The sequence below is a fragment of the Palaemon carinicauda genome, chromosome 35, assembly GCF_036898095.1.
Source record: "Palaemon carinicauda isolate YSFRI2023 chromosome 35, ASM3689809v2, whole genome shotgun sequence".
NCBI classification, from domain to species: Eukaryota; Metazoa; Arthropoda; class Malacostraca; order Decapoda; family Palaemonidae; genus Palaemon; species Palaemon carinicauda.
Genome location: NC_090759.1, coordinates 79,003,958 through 79,027,558, shown reverse-complemented (window position 1 = coordinate 79,027,558; position 23,601 = coordinate 79,003,958). Strand labels below are relative to the sequence as shown.

Below are 23,601 nucleotides of genomic sequence, written 5' to 3'. Positions count from 1 at the left end.
CTCGGAGACAAAACTTGACAGCATGCGTCTAGCATAAGAACAGACTGTCTCATGCTTCCATGTAGCCGTGGGCTTTCAGACTTTTGCATGCGTCCAGAATGCCGTGAGTTATCGGCTTGTAAAACGCGTCCATCGCTAGCGATAGTCGCGCGTTCCGAAGATCACAAGGGTGAAGCAACTGATTGTCTATCCTGTTGAGTAGACACAACCTTACGTGCGTTCGGCATGTATTCAGATTGGCGTCTGTCTAGAATGCCGCGAGGAAAAGACCAGATTGCCGCATACGTCAAATTTATCGCTTGCGGCCACGCGATCCGACGGACGCGATGGTGCATTGCTGAGTATCGGAAGACTATGCTGCCAATAGTATTGGAAGAACGCTTACTTGGTCTATTGCTGTCCTTCAATTCTTTTGGACGGGAACTCTCTGTTCGAGAGTCATAAACGTCAAACAGAGACGAAATAGACCTCTTTAATCCAGATAAATCAGGAATAGAACGGACGCCATGTGCGTCAACAGAACTATGTAATGATCACTGCGAGGGATCGTCAACTGTCGATACATCCAGCGCGCCTTGTGCGCGATCTAAACCGAGTATCGAATGACCTAAGGGAGCGTCAATATTATTATTATTATTATTACTTACTAAGCTACAACCCTAGTTGGAAAAGCAGTATGCTATAAGCCCAGGGGCTCCAACAGGGAAAATAGCTCAGTGCGGAAAGGAAAAAAGGAAAATAAAATATTCTAAGAAGAGTAACAACAATAAATATCTCCTATATAAACTATAAAAGCTTTAACAAAACAAGAGGAAGAGAAATAAGATAGGAAAGTGTGCTCGAGTGTACCCTCAAGCAAGAGAACTCTAACCCAAGACAGTGAAAGGCCATGGTACAGAGGCTATGGCACTACCCAAGACTAGAGAACAGTGGTTTGATTTTGGAGTGTCCTTCTCCTAGAAGAGCTGCTTACCATAGCTAAAGAGTCTCTTCTACCCTTACCAAGAGGAAAGTGGCACTGAACAATTACAGTGCAGTAACCCCTTGGGTGATGAAGAATTGTTTGGTAATCTGTGTTGTCAGGTGTATGAGGATAGAGGAGAATATGTAAAGAATATGCCAGACTATTCAGTGTGTATGTAGGCAAAGGGAAAATGAACCGTAACCAGAGAGGAGGATCCAATGTAGTACTGTCTGGCCAGTCAAAAGACCCCATAACTCTCTAGCGGTAGTATCTCAACGGGAAAACAACAGGGGAAAGTTTTTGAGACATTTCCCAATCTGGGGGAAAAGAAGGAGCATGAACTGACGTCGACTGAACACCTTATCCCTCCGACGAACTATGCGTCTTACGTGCCTGTTTTGGTGTTGACATATCGTCTTTGTCCAAAAAGAAAACCTCCGGTAAACACCAGGCACTACAAGATGGTTTATTAGGAGACATATGTCTCTTGAGCGGTTTTGACTGAAGTGGTTGACGCCAATCACGTCGCGACTTTACGTCATTGGAATAAGACGCAGACAAATTAACCTCACCTTTACTGTGGTAAGGGGTAGCGATTTGGGTATCGACAACATGATCGTTCGAGGGGACGTTCGTTCGCTGATCAAAGTCTGCCATATCCTTTTGCCTTTCGACATTCCTTCTACCAGGGGTTGGGGAGCATGAAAGAGGTCCCCGGCTGGGGTTATGACGGACAAGAACAGATGCACCCTCCACTTCACTTTCACTATTCACTATTTTGCTTTGCAAACCACGCACCGCACACCACATAACTTCTTTTTCGGTAGTCAGGGAGCGAACTTGGGCACCTAAGGCTGAAATAGCAGCCATTATATCCTTTAATGAAGGTCCACTACCTCCGACACCGTATTGGGGTCTGGGACTACTGGAATAGGAACAGGAATATTAGCATGACTATCGGAAGGAATATCACCATCCCAAGATCTATTAGAAAGAATACTAGCTGATCTAGACCTTCTAATTCTATCTCTTTCCAAACGCCTAACATAGCGTTCAAAAGCAATCCACTCCGAATCAGACAAAGACTTGCATTCATTACATGTTATTATATGTACAAAATTGACCTCTACAACCACAGCATATGCATGAGGATCAATAGAGGCTTTAGGCATACGTGTCTTGCAACCTCTCACACACTTTCAGATAGAGTCAGTCATTTTGAAAAAACAGAAAAACAGTCCAAGTCAAAAACCAACAGTTTAATAAACCGATAGTGAAAAGTCCAGAAGAATATCCAAAACAAGCGGCAAAAGTCGTTAACAATAATCAACAAAAGGTACTTCACCAAATTGTAGAACAAAGTTATTAGCAGCGAAAGAATTTCCTGAGGTGTTCACACGATCAACGACAGAGAATTTCTGAAGATGATGGGTAAGGTTCTGATAACCTACGAGTGGTGGCGCTCATGTATGACCACCTACTGTCATGGCGGCTGTCACCGCGAATTTGAATTTCTGCCGTGCCGCCGCGTCGAAACGCGGGATTTAAGCTATATATATGTAACTACCAGGGAAGTTACATATTTAAAAATAGATTTTTCATATATAAAGTAAAAACTTAAAAAAAAACACGAAGATAAATAGGATTGAATATGTGCCTGAGTGTACCCCTAAGCAAAAGGAACACTCTTAAATACCTTTCTTCTTAACGAGCTGATATCTAACGACCTCATCCTCAAGTACTGCAGGCTCATGCTTGGTCTCCACATCCACTGACGTAGAAGTAAAACTTGCGGAAACTTTCCCAGTAGAATAATGAGCCTGTCATTATTGAAAACAATATTATCATTAATACTGTAAAGACAACAGTAGAGTAATAACAATATTAATCAAAATAAGATCCTACACAACAATTCAATTAAGCATTCCTTACAGCATTGAACCTGTCTGCAACTCGTTCCTCTTGGTCATCTTTTTTCTCTTCGTCTTTGTATGTTCGGCTGAATTCTTCCAAGATCTCCTGTGTGTCCTGGGATATATTCTTCAAACGTTTATTTGCATCTAGTCGAGCCTGGACCGTTTCTGAAATTGACCATTAAGACTGTAGATACAGGTGAATGAAGATCCTACATTTTAACCCTTTTACCCCCAGGCTATTTGGAATTTTCCAACCCTTAACCCCCAGGGGTTATTTTTTTTCAAGCACATTTTGCAGTATACTTTTTTAAATTGCTCTAACAGCCTTAATTTTCGTCCTAGAGAGGTCAGGTTGGTCTCATTCTCTTGGAAAATGCCTGAAGTACCTCAAACAATTATCAAAAATATGCAAAAGAAATTGTAAATAGCAGTATTTTGCAAGGACGTACCGGTACGTCCATGGGGGTAAAGGGATGTGTTTTGTGAAACGTACCAGTACGTCCTTTGGGGGTAAAAGGGTTAAACATAAAAATTCTCCAAACAACTAAACCTTAGCGTAAAATGATACAATATACCACAGATTTATAAAACAACAGTATTGTACTGAATTAAAATTGATAGAAACAAATTGAAGGTATACAGACAACCTATGTGTCAAACTTCACTGGAAGAAATATCCTACCACTTACCTTCATCTTCAATCCTGAGATTGTTTTTCACATGATGGAATTTACTGATATTGAACTTATCGAGATTCTGAGGATTCTGAATTACTATAATATCTGCACGTGTGAAGGACTTGTCTGTGAGAAGCTCTCTCCAGTTGTTGACTTTAATGTTTAACTGTTCAACTGCCTGCAATTAAATAAAAGGTTTAAAGGTCACTCATGAATGGCAGAGGCAAGGGACAGTGACAATGCCCTAAAGACTGATCATACATACATATAATCAGCGCCACACCCACTCTCCACACAAGCTAGGACCAGGGAGGGCCAGGCAATGGGTGCTGATGGCTCAGCAGGTAGACCTATATGCTCCCCCAAATACCACATCCTTAGCTCACAAGGATGGTGAGGTTGCAGACACTACAAGAAATTATCGAGCTTGAGTGGGTCTTGAACCCTAGTCCAGCAGATCCCCTGGCAGGTATACTTCCAATAGGCTACCACAACCCAGTAACTACACTACCAAGGTTTAGTTTCAGTGAACAATGTTTAAATAAACTCAGGAAACTTAAATTATCCCAAAGCCAATAAAAAATTCATAAATACAAAACTAAAGATCAAGTAACCCAATAATGTACTTGTGAATGGGTCTTAAACATGACATATTTGTAGATAATTTGTATTTTACCTAACTATACAAACATTAGCTATTTAATAGGGGTATTACTTTCGGCGTAGCTGAAATGACGAGCCATTAAAATTTAACGAGGGTTTACTACCCACACCGCTAGTTAGCGGGGGTAGGGGAGGGTAGCTTGCTACCCACCCCTCACACACACTGTGCTTGAACTCACTTAGCTTGGAGGTAGGACTTCAAGGGGGATAGGGCTGGCGGGCAAGTTTGGTTAAATAGCTAAGGTTTGTATAGATAGGAAAAATGACAAACTTATAACAGAGTTTGTATTTTTCCTAACATACAAACCCGAATTCTTTACTATAGGAGATATTCTAGCGCAAGCTGGAAAATACGGCAGAAAAACCTTAACAAGGTCGTTAATGACCGGGCCAGCAGTTATCCACCTGTTAAGGGTGGGGGACTGCCGGCCGATGGCTACTGAATACCTTCAATCGTATTCTAGCTAGGACTAAGATTTGAGTAAAGAATTCGGGTTTGTATGTTAGGAAAAATACAAACTCTGTTATAAGTTTGTCATTTGTTCCTACACTAAATACAAACCCTCATTCTTTACTATAGGAGACTTAGTCTTGAGGTCAGGGTGGACGAAGAGTTCCCTATCCCTAGGGAAGATAGAACTCAGACTAGACTCTATTGATGAACAAATCTCCCATTAACTTTTCTCTGTAGATCCCCAAAATCTTAGCACGACTGAAGGTTTGTAATTACGTGGAAACAAATGTTTCGGTATGAAGAGGGTCGGGAACAATGACTTGGACCCTTTCATACATAGGATTCCCCTGACCTTGAAAAGGGGAATCCTCATGACTACGAGTATAACTTATACCCTGTGAGAGGAGTTAGATGAGTTTCATACCTTATTTCCATTGGTGAGTCCAGCTGAAACTGGTTACAGACTAGGATACCCAGATGGGAGGAAGAAGAAAGGAGCAGAAGATGGATGGATGTTCTTCTAAACCTAGTGTAACGCAGAATCCTTGACCAATGGCTACTGTCCCCTGAAAGGGCACAAAGGTAGTTACAACACCTGTTGCCCTGCCACAATAGGCCCTATAGAAAAGGTGTTTAGAGACCTATGTCACAACGGTTAAATAGTGAGAGGTGAATGTAGATTGGCGCTTCCAGACTCCAGCTCTTAAGACTTGGGAGACTGAAAAATTCTTCTTAAACGCCAGAGAGGCAGCCACTCCCCTAACTTGATGGGCTTTGGGTAGAGCTGCCTCTGGGTCTCCGTGAATGGCTCTCGCAATAACTTTCTTGACCCAGAAAGAGATGGTATTGCGAGAGATTCTCTTCTTTACCTTATTAGTACTTAGGAAGAGATGACGGAGGCGTGGTCTGAAAGGTCTGGTGCGCTTCAGGTATTTCCTTAGCGCCCTGACTGGTCAGTATCCTGTGTTACCTTATTGAGGCTGGAAAATTGAAATTCTCTAAACCTCTCATCGGCTGATGAAGGATTCTGAATTTTGGCCACAAAGCTTGGCACGAAGTTGAGTGAGACTTCCCCCCATCCTTTAGAATGGGTGACTTCGTAGGATAGACCATGAAGTTCACCAACCCTTTTTGCCGAGGCCACAGATACTAGGAAGACGGTCTTAAGGGTTAGGAAGTAGTCAGAGGCCCTATTTAAGGGCTCATAGGGAGGTCCCTTCAAGGAACGTAAGACCAGGGACACGTCCCAAGGTGGTGGTCTAATCTCCACTGGGGGCAAGATCTCTCAAAACCTCGAATCAACAAGGTGATATCTTCTGAGGTGGAAAGGTCAACTCCTCTCAGTCTACAGATGAGGCTTAAGGCTGAACGATAGCCCTTAATTGCCGAGAATGAAAGGAGTTTCTCCTCCCTGAGGTACACCAGGAAGTCTGCCACTAAAGGAGGAGAGGAATTGAGTGGAGACACGTCTCGCCCTCTACACCAAGCAGCAAACACTCTCCATTTTGCTTGGTAGAGGTTTGTGGAAGATTGGTGCAGGTGCCTGGACATGTGTTCAGCCACCTTCCCTGAAAAGCCTCTGCTTCTGAGGAGAGACTGGACAGCCTCCAGGCGTGAAGTTTCAGGAAGTGGATTCTCCTGTGGGGGATACCACTGTGTGGCTGCGTCAACAGACGAGATTCTGGAGGTAGAAACCTCGGCACTTGAACCAGCAGGGAAAGGAGGTCTGCGTACCACTCTATGCTTGGCCACGCCGGAGCTATTAGCGTTAGTTTGCAGTTCCGGGAGGTCCTGAGTTTGTTGATCACCCTTCTGAGCAGGCAAAAGGGTGGAAAGGCATATGCGTCCAGGTTGTCCCAGGAGTGTTGAAGGGCGTCCTGGATCGCTGCCTGATGGTCTGGAACTGGGGATCTGTAGCGGGGAAGTTTCGCATTCAGAGAGATGGCGAACAGGTCTATTGTGGGGAAACCCCACAAAGCTATTACTGTCTTCGCTACTCGAGGATCCAAAGACCATTCGTCACTCAGCACTTGGTGATGCCTGCTCAGTTGATCTGCCACGATGTTTCTTCGGCCCGGAATAAACCTGGCTGTGAGAGCAATACTGTGACTTTCTGCCCACTGGCAAATCTGGACTGCTAGCAGACAGAGGTATCTTGCCAGAGTACCCCCTTGCTTGTTGATGTATGAGACAGCTGTGGAGTTGTCACTCATCAGAACCACCTCTCGTCCTTGTAGATCTTCTACAAAGAATTTCAGGCCTTTCCAGGCTGCTAATAATTCCAGATGATTTATGTGGAGAGACCTCTCTACCGGAAACCAAACTCCTGATGCTAATTTCGGGCCTAGGTGAGAACCCCATCCCCGTAGCGACGCGTTCGAAAAGAGTTTTAACATCGGACCAGGGCTTTGGAGGGGAATGCCCTTTTGGGTATTCTCTCTGGTCGACCACCAATGAAGATCTTGTAACACCAGATTTGGAACCTCCACTGCCAAGAATGGGGAATATGACACATTCATAGATAATTTGTATTTTTCCTAACTATGCAAACCTTAGCTATTTAATAGGGGTATTACTTTCGGCGTAGCTGAAATGATGAGCCATTAAAATTTAACGAGGGTTTACTACCCACACCGCTAGTTAGCGGGGGTAGGGGAGGGTAGCTTGCTACCCCCCCCCTCACACACACCTGTGCTTGAGCTCACTTTGCTTGGAGGTAGGACTTCAAGGGGGATAGGGCTGGCGGGCAAGTTTGGTTAAATAGCTAAGGTTTGTATAGTTAGGAAAAATACAAATTATCTACGAATTTGTCATTTGTTCCGTAACTGAAATACAAACCACGCTATTTAATAGGGGTGACTCACCCATTAGGATAGGTGGACGTCCAAGCCAGTTCTGGCTTTTTGGCTTTGCCCGGAGACTCGTTATTTGAGTGTGTAAGCACCCAAGAAATAAGGAGTCCCTGCACATCGCTAGAACCTTGCTACGCAAGGACTGCGGCCTACGCAAGCTGTGTGTGAAGGTATGAAGAAGTGTGACTCGTCCTAGGAAGTTGTTCTGAAGTTCTTTAGATGGAAGCTTGTAGACTAGGACTTTCCCAATACCACCTCGTCAGGGTATGGGGACGTAACAGTATTAACCTTAATACTAGGAACACAAGGGAGCATGATTTACCTGCAATGGTTTGAGGTCAGCTATGCAGAGAACCCAGGATGCTGCTTTCCCCAAGAGAGAGGATGATGAAGAAAAGAATAAGGGCCTGTCAAACCTTTTCATTCATGCAGACTAAAACCGGGTAACAATGCCCTCAACCTTCAGCTACTTGTCCAATAAGGAGCTTGAGGTTTTAAACCAGCTGTTGTGCAGCCACCACAGGGCCGATAGAGAACGTATCAAGCCTCCTGTGGGTCACGTCTTGCAGGTAGTGGGCTGCGAACGTTGTTTGGCGTTTCCACACCCCGGCTTGAAGAACCTGCTTCACCGAGAAATTTCTTTTGAAGGCTAGGGACGTAGCTATGCCCCTGACATCATGTGCTCTAGGGCGACGTGACGGAGGAGGATCTGGATTCAAGGCCAGGTCAATGACCCTACAAATCCGTGCAGAGATGGTGTTCTTGGTGACCCTCCTCTCAGCCCTTCCTGAGCTGAGGAATAGTTCTGGCACATGAGGACGGACTGCAGCTGTTCTTTTGAGGTATAGCCTCAAACTCCTTACTGGGCATAGTAAGAGATGGTCTGGGTTATCTGTTACAGAACGGAGACTAGAAATCCGGCAGGAGTCGAATTGAGGATCCGCCACTCCAGGAGTCTGAGTCTTAGCAATAAACTCAGGGACGAAGCTGAACGTTACCTCCCCCCATCCCCTTGAATGGGCGATGTCAAACAAGAGATCATGAAGTTCGCTGACTCGCTTGGCCGAGGCCAAAGCTAGCAGGAATACCGTTTTCCAGGTTAGGTGGTGATCTGATGCCTGGCGTAATGGTTCATAGGGAGGTCTCTTAAGAGACCTGAGAACTCAAATCACGTTCCATGGGGGAGGTCTTACTTCCAACTGAGGGTAGTTAAGTTCATAACTACGTATGAGTAGAGGAAGTTCTAGCGATGAAGAAATGTCCATTCCTTTCAGCCTGAAAGCTAGACTTAAGGTTGAGCGATAGCCTTTCACTGCCGAAACTGAAAGGCGAATTTCTTCACACAAATACACGAGGAACTCCGCTATTGTTGGAATAGTGGCATCGAGTAGAGAGATACCCCTTCCACGACACCAACCACAGAAGACTTTCCACTTTGCCTGGTAGACTGCTGCAGAAGACTTTCGCAGGTGTCCAGACATCCTGACAGCAACTTGTTGCGAAAATCCTCTCTCAGAGAGGAGATGCTGGATAGTCTCCAGGCGTGAAGTCGTAGAGAACCTACGGCTTTGTGGAAGATGTTGGTATGTGGTTGTTTGAGAAGATAGTGTCGTGGAGGAAGTTCTCTTGGTAGCTCCGTTAGGAGTTGCAGAAGGTCCGGGAACCATTCCGCGTGATGCCATAGCGGAGCTATGAGGGTCATTGAAAGATGTTCTGGTCTTGTTGAGTACCCTCCTCATCAGACAGAATGGGGGGAAGGCGTAAACGTCGATGTTGTCCCACCGTTGTTGGAAAGCATCTTGCCAGAGAGCCTTGGGGTCTGGGACTGGGGAACAGCACAGCGGGAGCCTGAAGTTCAAGGCCGTTGCGAAAAGATCCACAGTCGGAGAACCCCACAAAGTCAGGACTTTGTTGGCTACTAGATGATCCAAAGACCACTCGGTACTCACTATCTGAGATGCTCTGCTCAGATTGTCGGCGAGCACATTCCTTTTGCCAGGAATGAAGCGTGCCGATAGTGGTATCGAGTGGACTTCGGCCCATCTCAGTATCTCTACTGCTAGATGGGATAGTTGCTGCGAAAAAGTACCTCCTTGTTTGTTGATGTAGGCCACTACTGTGGTGTTGTCGCTCATCACGACCACAGAGTGACTTACCAGGTACTGTTGGAACTGTTGAAGGGCCAGAAAGATGGCCTTCATCTCTAAATTTATATGGAGGTATTTTTCTGACTCTGACCAGAGGCCTGAGGTCGTGTGGTGCAGCACGTGGGCCCCCCACTCTTCTTTTGAAGCGTCTGAAAACAGCATCAAATCCGGGGGGAGGACGAGAAGATCCACTCCTTTTCGTAGGTTCTCGTCTGCCACCCACCACTGGAGACACCGGGACTCTAGTCGCCACTGGAGGGATCTCATCCTGAGGTGACCGTTGGGAACTAGACAAGCCAGCGATGAAAGGTGACCGAGGAGACGTAACCACGACTGGGCTGGAAGTTCTTCTTGTCTGAGAAAAGGCCTTGCGACCTTCCTCAGCCTTGCTATCCTGTCGTCTGATGGGAAGGCTTTTTGGAGATTGGTGTCTATAATCATGCATAGGTATACCAGTCTTTGAGTGGGAAGCAGTGAGGAATTCTCGAGATTTACCATGAACCCAGATCTTGGCAAAGTCTCAGAAGTTTGTCCCGGTGTTGAAGAAGGGATGACACTGAGTCTGCTAGGATTAACCAGTCGTCCAGATAACGGAGGAGACGGATGCCAATCCTGTGTGCCCAAGATGATACTAGGTGAACACTTTCGTGAAGACTTGTGGTGCTGTTGAGAGACCGAAGCACAGCACCTTGAACTGGTACTTCTGTTGTCTAGGCTGAATCTTAAGTACTTCCTTGAAGACAGATGGACTGGGATCTGGAAGTACGCGTCCTTTAGGTCCAGTGTGCACATGAAGTCTTGCGGTCTTACTGCTAGCCTGACTGTGTCTGCCATCTCCATGCTGAATGGAGTTTGTTTGACAAACTTGTTCAGAGCTGAGAGGTCGATGACTGGTCTCCAGCATCCAGACGCCTTCTTTACAAGAAAGAGTCGACTGAAGAAGCCTGGATATTCGTCGAGGACCTCTTGTAGAGCGCCCTTCTTCAACAGGGTCTGGACTTCTGCCCGAAGGTCTTGCCCCCTTGCCGATCCCATGGCAAGGGAGCTCAATAACACTGGATTCGTCGTCAGGGGAGGTAGAGATGTTATGAACGGGACGCGATATCCCTGACTGATTACGGAGATTGTCCAGGAATCGGCCCAGAGTTGCTTCCACCTGTTTGAGCAACTTTGTAGGCATTCCCCCACTGGTGGACATGCAGGGGGACTGCCTATCCAAGCGTTTGCGGCCTCGGCTGCTCCCTCTAGGATTCTTGTCTCCCCTGGAGGACTTTTTGCCTTTCCTTTCTTTGACAGGAAAGGGCTTAGACACCACAGTCTTCGCTGCTGTCATCGTTTTAGCGGTCTTGACTGGACCGGACTTCTGTGGTGCTGGAGGCTTATAGGGCTTAGATGTTAAAGCCTTATGAAGAAGGGGGTCTTGATGAGACTTCCTCCACCTCTCAGAAGCATGTTCCACATCCTTAGGCTCAAACAAGATGGATCCCTCTAGAGAGGGAAGTCTGAGCCTATTGATCAAGGTGCTAGGGACCTTCTGATGGAATCTCTCAGCTACCGCATCCCGACGTTTCAGAATGGTATTTGCCCACAAGTTCGAGACTTGGTGGGCCCGAAACTCAATCGTTCGAATACCTCAGAGAAGAAAGGTCTCCATAGCTTTCCTGGTACGTTCTTTGGAGAAATCCTCAGAACGTATCAGGATACCTAAGGCCCCCAACCAGATATCGAGCCACGAAGTGGCTTGCATAGCACACTTCGCAACTTTCTCCTGGTTAAGGATATCGGTTGCCGAGAATGAGACCTGACGGTTGGAGAGTCTCTCAAGAGGGACTCCCCTGGTAAGCTCTTCCAGCGAGTGGTGAAGAGGAAGAGCTAAACAAGGCTCCTTAAGGATTTCGAAGTACCTCCTCTGCTGTACGCGAATAGGTGGAAGGAGCTTGTTGGTGGCACTGGAACGGTTGGAGGAGGACATCTCGGAGAGCTGTAGAGAGATCTTGTCTCTGGTACTCTTAACCCCCTAAGACCAGGGCAGTGCTGCACTGGTCTTGGAGGGTTTCTGAGTACCAAAGACACGGTCCAAGACAGTGTCTTTGCCCTCTCGAGGAGGGATCTCTGGGTCGGAAAACCCGTTGAGAGCCCTCATCGGAGTCAGAACTTGCCAAAACGCAAGTTCTGACTCTTACTGGTCTCCTCCTGATGTAGGACTTGCAGTGAAGTCTCCTGTCCCCAAAGGTTCTTCTTGGGGAGAGTTGCGGACGTTCTCCGAGTGGCTAGCTGGCTCCATCCTAGTCCTAGTAGAGGACTTCGGTAATGTTTTAGAGTCCTTAGATTCCTTCCTGGGAAGGATGTAGGACTCCAACATTGACGAGGATGGCATGATCCTTTCAGTTCCCACCTGAGAAGGTATCTCGGCGCGAGGAGAGGATTCCCTCATTGGTGCGATAGGGGAAAGTCTCTCCTCGCGTGATTCCCCTGAGGACGGAAAATCTTCGTCCGAAAGGGAAGGAGAGACAGTCTGGGGGAAAGAAGGAACCTACCTCGAAGGCTTGCGTGGAGTCAGTTTTGCCCTTGGAGAAGTTACCGCGTCTGTAACTCCTCTTTCTCTTCAATGGAGTAGAAGCAGCCAAGGATCTGTGGCCCAATACAGAGAAGACAGGCTTGAACGCCTGCGTTACGGCTCTGATCAGTGCACCGAACCAGGGCTGTTGGCTGACAGACGCGCTGTTGGCTGACAGACGCGCTGTCAGACATACCCCTTGAAGGGACAGGAATTGAAGGATCCCTGGGACGAGTTTTCATCATTGGTGGGTTCGCCTGAAAAGGCTTTGGGATCCTGAACCCCTCTAGATGTTTCCCTTCTCCCACAATACGCTCGAGTATGCGCTTGCGGGGAGGATAATGAGGCGATGGCGACCTTGCCGTGCATAGTTCAGCAGTCTAGCGCGTGGGAGGATATTGACGCTCACGCGAGGTAGAGTAATGGTGCTCGCGCAAGGGAGAATACCGGGAATCGCGCACGGGAGACTGCTGATGCGTGCGCGTGAGTGCATGGGAGACTGTGGGCACACAGGAGTGCGTGCGGGAGAGTACCAGTCGTAGGGCGCGTACGCGCAGGAGAAAGACCCCTAGCGCGCGGGCGCGCAGTTGAAGCCTATGCTGTTCGTGGGCGCGCGTCAGAATGTGGACGCGAATCCGTAGGAGAGGATAGGCGAGTGGGTATCCTCATGGATGCGTGCAGGCAACAGCGAGCGCTGAGGCGATGGCGAGAGCTGTGATGGCGAGCGCTGAGGCGATGGCGAGAGCTGTGATGGCGAGCGCTGGCGGGTGGGAGAAGTCAGTCTAGTTGACTTCCCAGTAGCGCTCAGATCAGTAAATCATGGGTGCGCAGGAGAGTTAACTGCTGGGCTTGAGCGCTGGCGCGCAGGAGATCACTGGCGAGTAGGAGAGCGCTGGCGCGTAGGAGAGCGCTGATGCGCAGGAGGTTGATGGCGCACGGGTGAGGGTTGGCGCGCAGGTGAGAGTTGGCGCGCAGCTGGGCATGGGCGCGTATGCTTAGGCTCAGGCAAGGCCTGGCGCAAGGAGAACGTGGGCGCGTATGTGCGTGAGTGCATTCATAGCACGTAGAAGAGCTGTGCTCCTGTTGGGACGTATGTGCATGTTTGCACATATGCCCTTGATGCCCTGTGTAAGGGTTTGTTGACGGGGCCTGACGAGCTACTAGAGTGCATTCGTCAGGTTTCCTTGGCGCATAGCGCGTATCTGGTTGGCGCACCTTAGCGTGTTCAGATGAAACCTTGCTAGGTTTTTACAAGAAGGGTGACGGCAGGTCGAAGGTCTGTCGGGTGGAAGGTCGACGTGTCCTTTAAAAGGACGACCTATCACCGAAGGAGATCGCAAACGATCTGCAGAAAGGTCCAGGACCAATACAGGAACAGTGATCGATGATTGTTGTCGAGGCTCCTCTGCAGGGGACTGCATCGAAGATGTTGAACCGAGGAGACGCCTCCTCACCGCAGGTGAAGGAGGGCCTCTCTGGCGAAGAGGAAGGGGAGCCTTGCGACTAATGCGCCCTCTGGGGGCTGTAGGGTAAGCGAGCTGACCTTCTGCTGTCCTCCGAAGAGGAGTCTCTTTAAGTGAACTCCCCCGAGGGGAAGAAACACTAGCAGGAGAGACTGTTGGACTTAGTTTCTCCCTCGTTGGTTGAACAGGAACGGGAGAAACTAAGCCGTCAGCTACCAAAGGGTTTGAAGAGGCAGAGGTGATGGGTGATACCGCATTGGATACCTCTGACACCACAACGTCGACAAGAGACAGAGGATCAACCTCTGTCGGTGACAGGGATTGCTTGACAGCGGCACCCAATCGGATGTAGTCAAGTAACACCTCCTTGGAGGGCAAACCCTCAAGCCCCAAGGAGGACCAAAGCTGGAAAAGGGGGATTAGTGACATATCCTCCCCCGGGGGGAGAGGTGGAGCTGCTTCGCTAGGGGAAGCAACGTCATCTCTCGAGCCCCAAGTTTGGTAAACAGTACATCGGTCTACGCTACCACTCGAAGGTCTCTCGAAAGAGACCGACCGAGTGGGAGCTTCGGAGGAGGTTTGGGCAACGGAAGAAGAGGCCTTGGGTTTTTCTCCTTTCAAAGAAACCTTCAAAGGAAAAATATCCCATTTAGATTTTTTCTTCCATTGCCGCGAAAACCTCTCCCACTGGGAGGTAGACCACTCACTACACCTGTTATTGCTATCACACCGTTGGCCCCTACAGGAAGGACAAAGAGCGTGAGGATCGGTCTCGACCGCCGACATGAATGTTCCACAGGGGCGGTCGGGAAACCAGAGCAGGTGCGCATAATCGCAGAGGCCAACTTCACAAACAGAACTAGAAAAGAAAAATCAAAAAAAGCATAAAATGGTTGCCAAATGACGGCGAGGATGAAAGCGGACACGTCCGACTACCATCCGAGCTGAGAGCAAAGTGGGCTCAAACACAGGTGTGTGAGAGGGGGGGGGGGTAGCAAGCTTACCCCCCTACCCCCGCTAACTAGCGGTGCGGGTAGTAAACCCTCGTTAAGAATTAATGGCTCGTCATTTCAGCTACGCCAAGAGTACTACCCCTATCAAATAGCGTGGTTTGTATTCCAGTTATGGAACAAATAAAAATTTACAAATAAAAAAGGTTCATGGTTTTGTTACTGGTACAGCACTACCTTTGTTCTCCGCAGGAATATTCTGGCATTATCACTAATTCCGTCAATGTATTGCTGGTGTATGTTGTAAGTGCATAATTCACTATTCATAATTTTGTACTGACATAAAAGAAAATTAACTATGCCACTGTTACTGTAAAAAATAATTCATCATGTTGTGAAGAGTTTTTGACCTAGAAGTATAAGCAACAATAAATACTAAAAAAAAAAAAAAAAGTTCTATTCAAGACCCAGTACAGTACTTACTTCGTATGAGAATACATTCCCAGTGTTCTTGATAGCCACTATGTGCGTAGTATTTGTGAGAGGCTTATAGAGCACCGGGCAGTGATACTCTCCAGTACTGGCACGATGAAACGTCACTTTTATGAGCTGTTTTTCGCTTAAAGCCTGTGAAATACAAGTAAAAATATCTTTAATTTTCATACATGTAAAAAATATTATTATGAAAGCTAGATTATTTGAAAACTTTACAATAAATCTGACTACATATTCAATTTGCTTCATGTAAAGTTACAGTACTGAATTATGGTATTTTGAACATAACTACAGCATACATAAATACTCTACCTAAACTTATTAAAAGGATGTCTCTGCCTTTTTCATGAGTGTTATTATCACAGGTAAATATTTAGATGTGTTTACTGTATTCCATAAAGTAATTCAAATTACAGTAATGTACAGTGTACAGTGATACCTTACTTTAGCAAGATACTCCTTTCATCTCCATCACTTTGATTCCAACATTACTGTTATTATCATTATTAATAAATACATTACTGTATTCATACCAGTGAGTTAACATTCATTCTTAACTCTCAAGGGGGTGGAAGAAATGGTTTAATTTAAACCATTATTCATTATTCAATATATTGCAACTTCTTAAGATATTAGTGATTGGGTAAAATGACAAATTCGGAGATAATTTGTATTTTTCCTAACTATACAAACCTTAGCTATCTAATATGGGTAATTACTTTCGGCGTAGCTGAAAGGACGAGCCATTAGAATTTTAACAAGGGTTTACTACCCCACCGCTAGTTAGTGGGGGTAGGGAGGGTAGCTTGCTACCCTCCCCCCTCACACACCTGTGTGGTAAGTTCACTTTGCTTAGAGGTAGGACTTCACGGGGGACAGGGCTGGCGGGCAAGTTTGATTAAATAGCTAAGGTTTGTATAGTTAGGAAAAATACAAATTATCTCCGAATTTGTCATTTGTTCCGTAACTGAAATACAAACCACGCTATTTAATATGGGTGACTCAACCCTTAGGAAGGGGGTAGGGAGGGTAGCTTGCTACCCTCCCCCTTCACACACCTGTGTGGTAAGTTCACTTTGCTTAGAGGTAGGACTTCACGGGGGACAGGGCTGATGGGCAAGTTTGATTAAATAGCTAAGGTTTGTATAGTTAGGAAAAATGATATTTTGATTATAAAATAAATTTTTGAATATACTTACCCGGTGAATATATAATAGCTGACGTCTCCGGCGGCTCGACAGAAAAACACAAAAACTCGCGAGCGATCGCTATGAAGGTTGCGGGTGTGCCCACCAGCGCCAACTATCGGCCAGATACCGCATATACATGTAAACAGCTCCAGTTCTTCTCATCCCGCTGGGTCTCTATCGGGGAGGAAGGGGGGCCTTTAATTTATATATTCACCGGGTAAGTATATTCAAAAATTTATTTTATAATCAAAATATCATTTTTAAATATTAAACTTAGCCGGTGAATATATAATAGCTGATTCACACCCATGGTGGTGGGTAGAGACCAGTATTAATACAGTTTACAGCGTATATGCTTAGAGTTTTTGACAGTTATATCATAACAAAACCCAAATATATATAGGTACCTGGTAAGGAAGATGACTTTGACGATTACTCTGCCTTGTTAGTCTTGTCTTCCTCACGAAGCCCAGCCATCCTCTTAGGATGCTGAAAGACTCCCAGGAGCTGAAGTATCAAGGGCTGCAACCCATACAACAGGACCTCATCAAACCCCTAATCTGGGCGCTCTCAAGAAATGACATTTGACCACCCGCCAAATCAACCAGGATGCGAAAGGCTTCTTAGCCTTCCGTACAACCCAAAAACAAGATTAAAAACATTTCAAGAGACAGATTAAAAGGATATTGGAATTAAGGGAATGTAGTGGTAGAACCCTCACCCACTACTGCACTCGCTGCAACGAATGGACCCAGTGTGTAGCAGTCCTCATAAAGAGTCTGGACATCTTTTAAGTAAAATGACGCGAATCTCAGGAAAGGTTGGGAGTCTGGATGGATGGGGACGTGAAAGTATGCGTCTTTCAGGTCTAACGAGACCATCCAGTCCTCCTGCCTGACCGCTGCTAGGACCGACTTCGTCGTCTCCATAGTGAACGTCTGCTTGGTGACATAAGCATTGAGCGCACTGACGTCCAGCACCGGCCTCCAACCTCCTGTCTTCTTGGCTACCAGGAAGAGACGGTTGTAAAAGCCCGGGGATTGATGGTCCCGGACTATGACCACTGCCTCCTTGTGTAGCAAGAGCGACACCTCTTGTTGCAACGCTAGCCTCTTGTCCTTCTCCTTGTAGTTGGGAGAGAGGTTGATGGGAGATGTAGCTAGAGGGGGATTGCGGCAGAACGGAATTCTGTATCCCTCCCTCAGCCACTTCACAGACTGAGTGTCTGCACCTCTGCTCTCCCAAGCTTGCCAGAAGGTCTTGAGTCTGGCTCCTACAGCTGTCTGGAGAGGAGGAAAGTCAAAACTTGCCTCTTGTGGACTTGGAACCCTTCTTGGGCTTGCCACGGTTACTGTCTGCACGGGAGCCTCCTCTGCTGGAGGTTCTGCCACGAAAGGGTGGGATGAACCTGGAAGCAGGAGTATCAACTGCTAGAGGGCGGTAAGGTTTAGACACGGAAGGTAAGGTCTTAGCCTTACGTGCAGAAGAAGCCATGAGGTCATGCGTATCCTTCTGGAGAAGAGAGGCAGTCATCCCCTTAATTAATTCCTCCGGAAACAGACACTTGGACAGAGGAGCAAAAAGTAACTCTGACCTCTGGCAAGGGGTGATACCAGCAGATAAGAAGGAGCACAGATGTTCCCTTTTCTTGAGGACCCCTGATACATAAGAAGCCGCAAGCTCGCCAGACCCATCCCGTATTGCCTTGTCCATGCTGGACATGATCAGCATGGCTGAGTCCTTGTCAGAAGGGGCAGTCTTCCTGCTTAAGGCTCCCAGACACCAATCGAGGAAGTTGAATATCTCGAAGGCACGAAAGACTCCCCTTAACAAGTGATCAAGATCTGTAGGGGACCAGCAGATCTTCGAACGTCTCATAGCCAACCTGCGGGGAGAGTCAACCAGACTTGAGAAGTCGGCCTGGGCAGAGGCAGGAACCCCCAAGCCAGGTTCCTCTCCCGTGGCATACCAGACGCCCGACTTAGAAGCCAGCTTGGGAGGAGGAAACACAAAAGAGGTCCTTCCCAGTTGCTTCTTGGACTGCAACCAATCCCCCATAACCCTCAAAGCTCTCCTTGAAGATCTGGCAAGAACAAGCTTGGTGAAGGCAGGCGCAGTAGGCTGCATGCCCAGAGCAAACTCGGAGGGAGGAGAACGAGGGGTTGCAGACACAAAGTGTTCAGGGTACAACTCTCTGAACAAAGCAAGGACTTTGCGGAAGTCTAAGGAGGGTGGCGAAGACTTGTGTCCTTCAACATCAGAATGAGGATCATCAAGATGAGCAGCTTCATCCTCAGAAGCCTCCTCACCCGACAGTTGAGTTGTAAGAGGCAAAGGCAGAGCAGCAAGCTGAACGGGTGAATCCTGCAGAACGGGTGCATGCGTACCTGCGGATCCATCATCATGCCTCTGCTGGACAGACTGTGAGCTGGCAACAACAAAAGCAGAGGGCCGGTGTGAGGGAGGGTCTGCGGTGGTATGCGGCTCATGCTGCATGGCATGCGGCTCATGCTGCATGGGATACGGCTCATGCTGCATGGTATGCGGCTCATGCTGCATGGCATGCAGCTCATGCTGCATGGGATGAGGCTCATGCTGCATGGTATGAGGCTCATGCTGCATGGGATGAGGCTCATGCTGCATGGTATGAGGTTCATGCTGCATGGAATGCGGCTCATGCTGTAAGGTCTGCAGAGCATGCTGTAAGGTCTGCAGAGCATGCTGCATGGGCTGAGGACTGCGCAACTGTGGAGGAGCTCTCACAGGAGGAGGGATGTTAACCTTCTCTGCCTGATAATCCTGCATAAAAGCCGCAAGCTGAGACTGCATAGTCTGCAGCATGGACCACTTAGGGTCTACTGTGGTTGGAGCAGAGGCCTGTTGAGGGACCATTCTACCTCTCTTGGGAGGTGTGCAGTCATCCGATGACTGCGGCGAGTCCGAACTGACCCAGTGGCTACACCTGGGCCGTTGGACTAGCTCTGAAGGGACTTTACGCTTAAGCGGTCGTGAGACCTTAGTCCACCGTTTCCTCCTGGAAACCTCTTCCACAGACGAGGAATGTAAGGGCTCATTCGTCTGGGAGTGGAAGGGACGATCCTTAGCAGATACTTCCGCAACCACTGAGGATACATCTGTGCGCCGATCAAGGCCCGCCGAACCCTTTGGTCCTTCGACATTGCTTCTCCCCTGGGCTTGGGAGCTTGCAAGAGGTCCCGGACTGGGAGGACGACTGGCACGCACAGATGTATCCTCATGCGCAACACTGACACTGACACTATGCACAGCACTAGCACTAACACTTCCCACTGCACTCTTCGCTTTCAGCTCTCTGACATCCGCCAAGAGCTGATTGCGGTCAATAACCAAAGACTCCACCTTATCACCGAGAGCCTGAATGGCACGCAACATATCAGCCACTGCAGGCTGAGCACTCGTAGCAGGTTCGGGGGTCACCACCACAGGGGAAGGAAAAGGTTGAGGGGCATGGGGAGAGGAATTAACCAAAGAGCGAGAAGAACTCCTCCTATCTCTCTCCTTCTCTAACCTACGAGTATATCTGCGGAATTCATTAAAATCGAATTCCGAAAGCCCAGCACATTCCCCACATCGATCTTCCAATTGACAGGATTTTCCCCTACAATTGGAACATACGGTGTGAGGATCAACAGAGGCCTTCGGAAGACGCCTATTACAAGCACTAACACTACATCGCCTATATTTAGGAACTTGGGAAGTGTCAGACATCTTGAATTCTAGAAGTAGTCAAAGGGGGAATTCCAAAGTAAAGCAAAGATCGTTAACCAATGAAACAAATTAATACCAAAAGCTTGCTAAGCTAAGGCTAAAGCTTCCTGTACAGCGAAGGCTAAATTTCAGAGCAAATACTTCACCAAATCGTGAACAAAAGACTCCAAAATCAACAGCGTATCCATGTAGGTCTTGCCGGTGGCACGACAGAGGAAAAATTGAGGTCTTGTTGACAAGAAGTACTGGAGTACCTGACCACAGATGGCGCTGGTGAGTACACCCCCACCTGTATAAGCGATCGCTGGCGTATCCCGACCGTAGATTTCTGTCGGGCAACGGAGTTGACAGCTACATGATCATCGGGTAAGATTAATATTGAAAAAGCCGATGTTCTTACTGAAGGCATGAATTTCACTGACCCTTTTAGCCGAAGCCAAGCACACTAGGAAAAGCGTCTTGAGGGTGAGATCCTTCAGGGAGGCTGAATGTAATGGCTCAGACCTGTCTGACATCAGGAACCTTAGGACCACGTCTAAGTTCCATCCAGGAGTTGCCATACGACGTTCCTTAGAGGTCTCGAAAGACTTAAGGAGATCTTGGAGATCTTTATTGTTGGAAAGATCTAAGCCTCTATGTCGAAAGACCGAAGCCAACATGCTCCTGTAGCCCTTAATAGTGGGTGCTGAGAGGGAGCGAACATTTCTCAGATGTAACAGAAAATCTGCGATTTGGGCTACAGAGGTACTGGAAGATGACACAGATGCTGACTTGCACCAGTCTCGAAAGACTTCCCACTTCGACTGGTATACTTTGATGGTAGAAGCTCTCCTCACTCTCGCAATCGCACTGGCTGCCTCCTTCGAAAAGCCTCTAGTTCTTGAGAGTCTTTCGATAGTCTGAAGGCAGTCAGACGAAGCGCGGGGAGGCTTTGATGAACATCCTTTACGTGGGGCTGACGTAAGAGATCTACCCTTAGAGGAAGACTCCTTGGAATGTCTACCAGCCATTGAAGTACCTCGGTGAACCACTCTCTCGCGGGCCAGAGGGGAGCAACCAACGTCAACCTTGTCCCTTCGTGAGAGGCGAACTTCTGCAGTACCTTGTTGACTATCTTGAATGGTGGGAATGCATACAAGTCCTGGTGAGACCAGTCCAGTAGAAACGCGTCTATGTGGATCGCCTCTAGATCTGGGACTGGTGAGCAATAGATTGGGAGCCTTTTGGTCAACGAGGTGGCAAAGAGGTCTATGGTGGGTTGACCCCAAGTCGCCCAAAGACTCTTGCACACGTCCTTGTGGAGGGTCCATTCCGTGGGTATCACCTGACCCCTCCGACTGAGACAGTCTGCCAAGACGTTCAAGTCCCCCTGGATAAACCTTGTCAACAGGGAGATGCCTCGATTTTTTTACCATATGAGGAGGTCCCTTGCGATCACGTACAGCGTGTGGGAGTGAGTGCCTCCTTGCTTGGAGATGTATGCCAAAGCTGTGGTGTTGTCTGAATTGACCTCTACCACTTTGTTTCGAAGAATGTTCTCGAAATTCATCAAGGCCAAGTGGACTGCTAAAAGCTCCTTGCCATTGATGTGCATGCTCTTCTGAACTGAGGTCCACAGACCCGAGCATTCCCGACCGTCCAGGGTCGCACCCCAACCCAAATCCGACGCGTCTGAGAACAACACGTGGTTTGGGTTCTTGACTGCTAGGGACAGGCCCTCTCTCAGACTGATATTGCTGTTCCACCAGTTCAGGCATGCTTTTACTGGTTCGGAGACCGGGATTGATACCGTCTCTAAAGTCTTGCCCTTGTTCCAGTGAAAGGCTAAATGGAACTGGAGAGGCCGAAGGAGCAGTCTCCCTAGCGAGACAAACTGCTCCAGGGATGAGAGGGTCATTACGAGACTCATCCAACTCCTTACTGAACAACGTTCTCTCTTCAGCATTAGTTGGACTTTGAGCAGGGCTTGTTCTATTCGGGTGGCAGACGGAAAAGCCCGAAAAACTAGACTGCGAATCTCCATCCCCAAATATAGAATAGTCTGGGATGGGATCAGTTGGGACTTTTCTAAGTTGACCAAAAGTCCCAACTCCTTGGCCAGACCCAACGTCCAATGTAGATCCTGCAGACAGCGATGACTGGACGCTGCTCTGAGAAGCCAGTCGTCCAAGTACAGGGAGGCTCGGATTCCCGATAGATGAAAGAATTTTGCCACATTCCTCATGAGCCTCGTAAACACGAGAGGAGCAGGACTGAGGCCAAAGCACAGGGCTCGAAACTGGTACACCACATTCCTGTAAACAAACCTCAGAAACGGTTGGGAATCCAGGTGTATAGGAATGTGGAAGTACGCATCTCGTAGGTCGAGAGAGACCATCCAGTCTCCCTCTCTGACCGCTGCTAAGAAGGACTTCGTGGTCTCCATCGTAAATTTTTTTTTTTTTTCGTAACAAAAACGTTGAGCGCACTGACGTCTAGCACTGGCCTCCAACCTCCTGTATGCTTTGGGACTAGGAAGAGACGGTTGTAAAACCCCGGTGATTGAAGGTCCGAGACTTTCACCACCGCTCCCTTCTCTAGCAACAGAGACACTTCTTGATTTAGGGCTTGTCTCTTTGACTCCTCTCGGTACCTGGGAGAGAGGTCTATGGGAGTTGTTACTAGAGGAGGTTTGCGTACAAACGGTATTTTGTACCCCTCTTTGAGCAACAGAACAGACTCTTGGTCTGCACCCCTCTTCTCCCAGGCCTGCCAGAAGCTGTTCAATCTGGCCCCTACCGCTGTCTGAGGCTGTGGGCAGTCAGACTCTGCCACGGGAGGACTTGGCTCCTCTCTTCTTACCTCTCTTTCCCTCGGCACGAGAGCCTCCCCTGCTGGGAGCTCTGCCACGAAAGGGCGGGATAAATCTAGACGCAGGAGTCTCGATCCTGGGTCTCACAGCAAAGGATGAAGAAGGAGCTCCCTTGCGAGCAGAGGACGCCATCAGGTCATGTGTGTCCTTCTGCACAAGCGAAGCAGCTATATCCTTAACCAGCTGTTGTGGAAACAAGGCAGCCGATAAGGGAGCAAAGAGCAGTTCCGATCTCTGACAGGGAGTAACTCCTGCTGAAAGGAAAGAGCAAAGAGTTTCTCTCTTCTTCAAGACTCCCGACGTAAAGGTGGAGGCGAGCTCATTGGAGCCATCGCGGATGGCTTTGTCCATACAGGACATGATAAGTAAGGATACATCTTGGTCGGCAGACGAGATCTTCCTACTTAATGCTCCTAAAGACCAATCAAGAAAGTTAAAAACTTCAAAGGCCCTGTATACGCCTTTAAGTAGATGGTCAAGGTCCGAGGAGGACCAACAAATCTTCGAGCGTCTCATGGCCAGGCGACGGGGAGAGTCTACGAGGCTTGAGAAGTCACCCTGGGCAGAGGCAGGGACTCCCAAGCCGAGAACTTCTCCCGTGTCATACCAGACGCTCGATCTAGAAGCAAGCTTAGAAGGTGGGAAGGCAAAGGCCGTCTTCCCCAAACTCCTCCT

At 47.9% G+C, this 23,601-nt stretch overlaps 1 protein-coding gene across 2 annotated transcripts in view; it reads right to left on the bottom strand.

Annotated features, from left to right (window-relative positions):
• The window catches only part of LOC137627914 (RING-type E3 ubiquitin-protein ligase PPIL2), an 86,007-nt gene that overhangs the window by 48,876 nt on the left and 13,530 nt on the right, over positions 1 to 23,601 (bottom strand). For both annotated transcript variants that reach the window (XR_011041244.1, XM_068359365.1), the window contains exons 3-6: positions 15,127 to 15,270; positions 3,570 to 3,735; positions 2,897 to 3,045; positions 2,661 to 2,784 (exon numbers count right to left, since the gene is read on the bottom strand). Coding sequence is in view for 1 of the 2 variants with exons in the window: in XM_068359365.1 (XP_068215466.1) it covers positions 2,661 to 2,784; positions 2,897 to 3,045; positions 3,570 to 3,735; positions 15,127 to 15,270 (583 nt within the window). In the remaining variant the exon portion in view is untranslated. The remainder of the gene's footprint in view (positions 1 to 2,660; positions 2,785 to 2,896; positions 3,046 to 3,569; positions 3,736 to 15,126; positions 15,271 to 23,601) is intronic.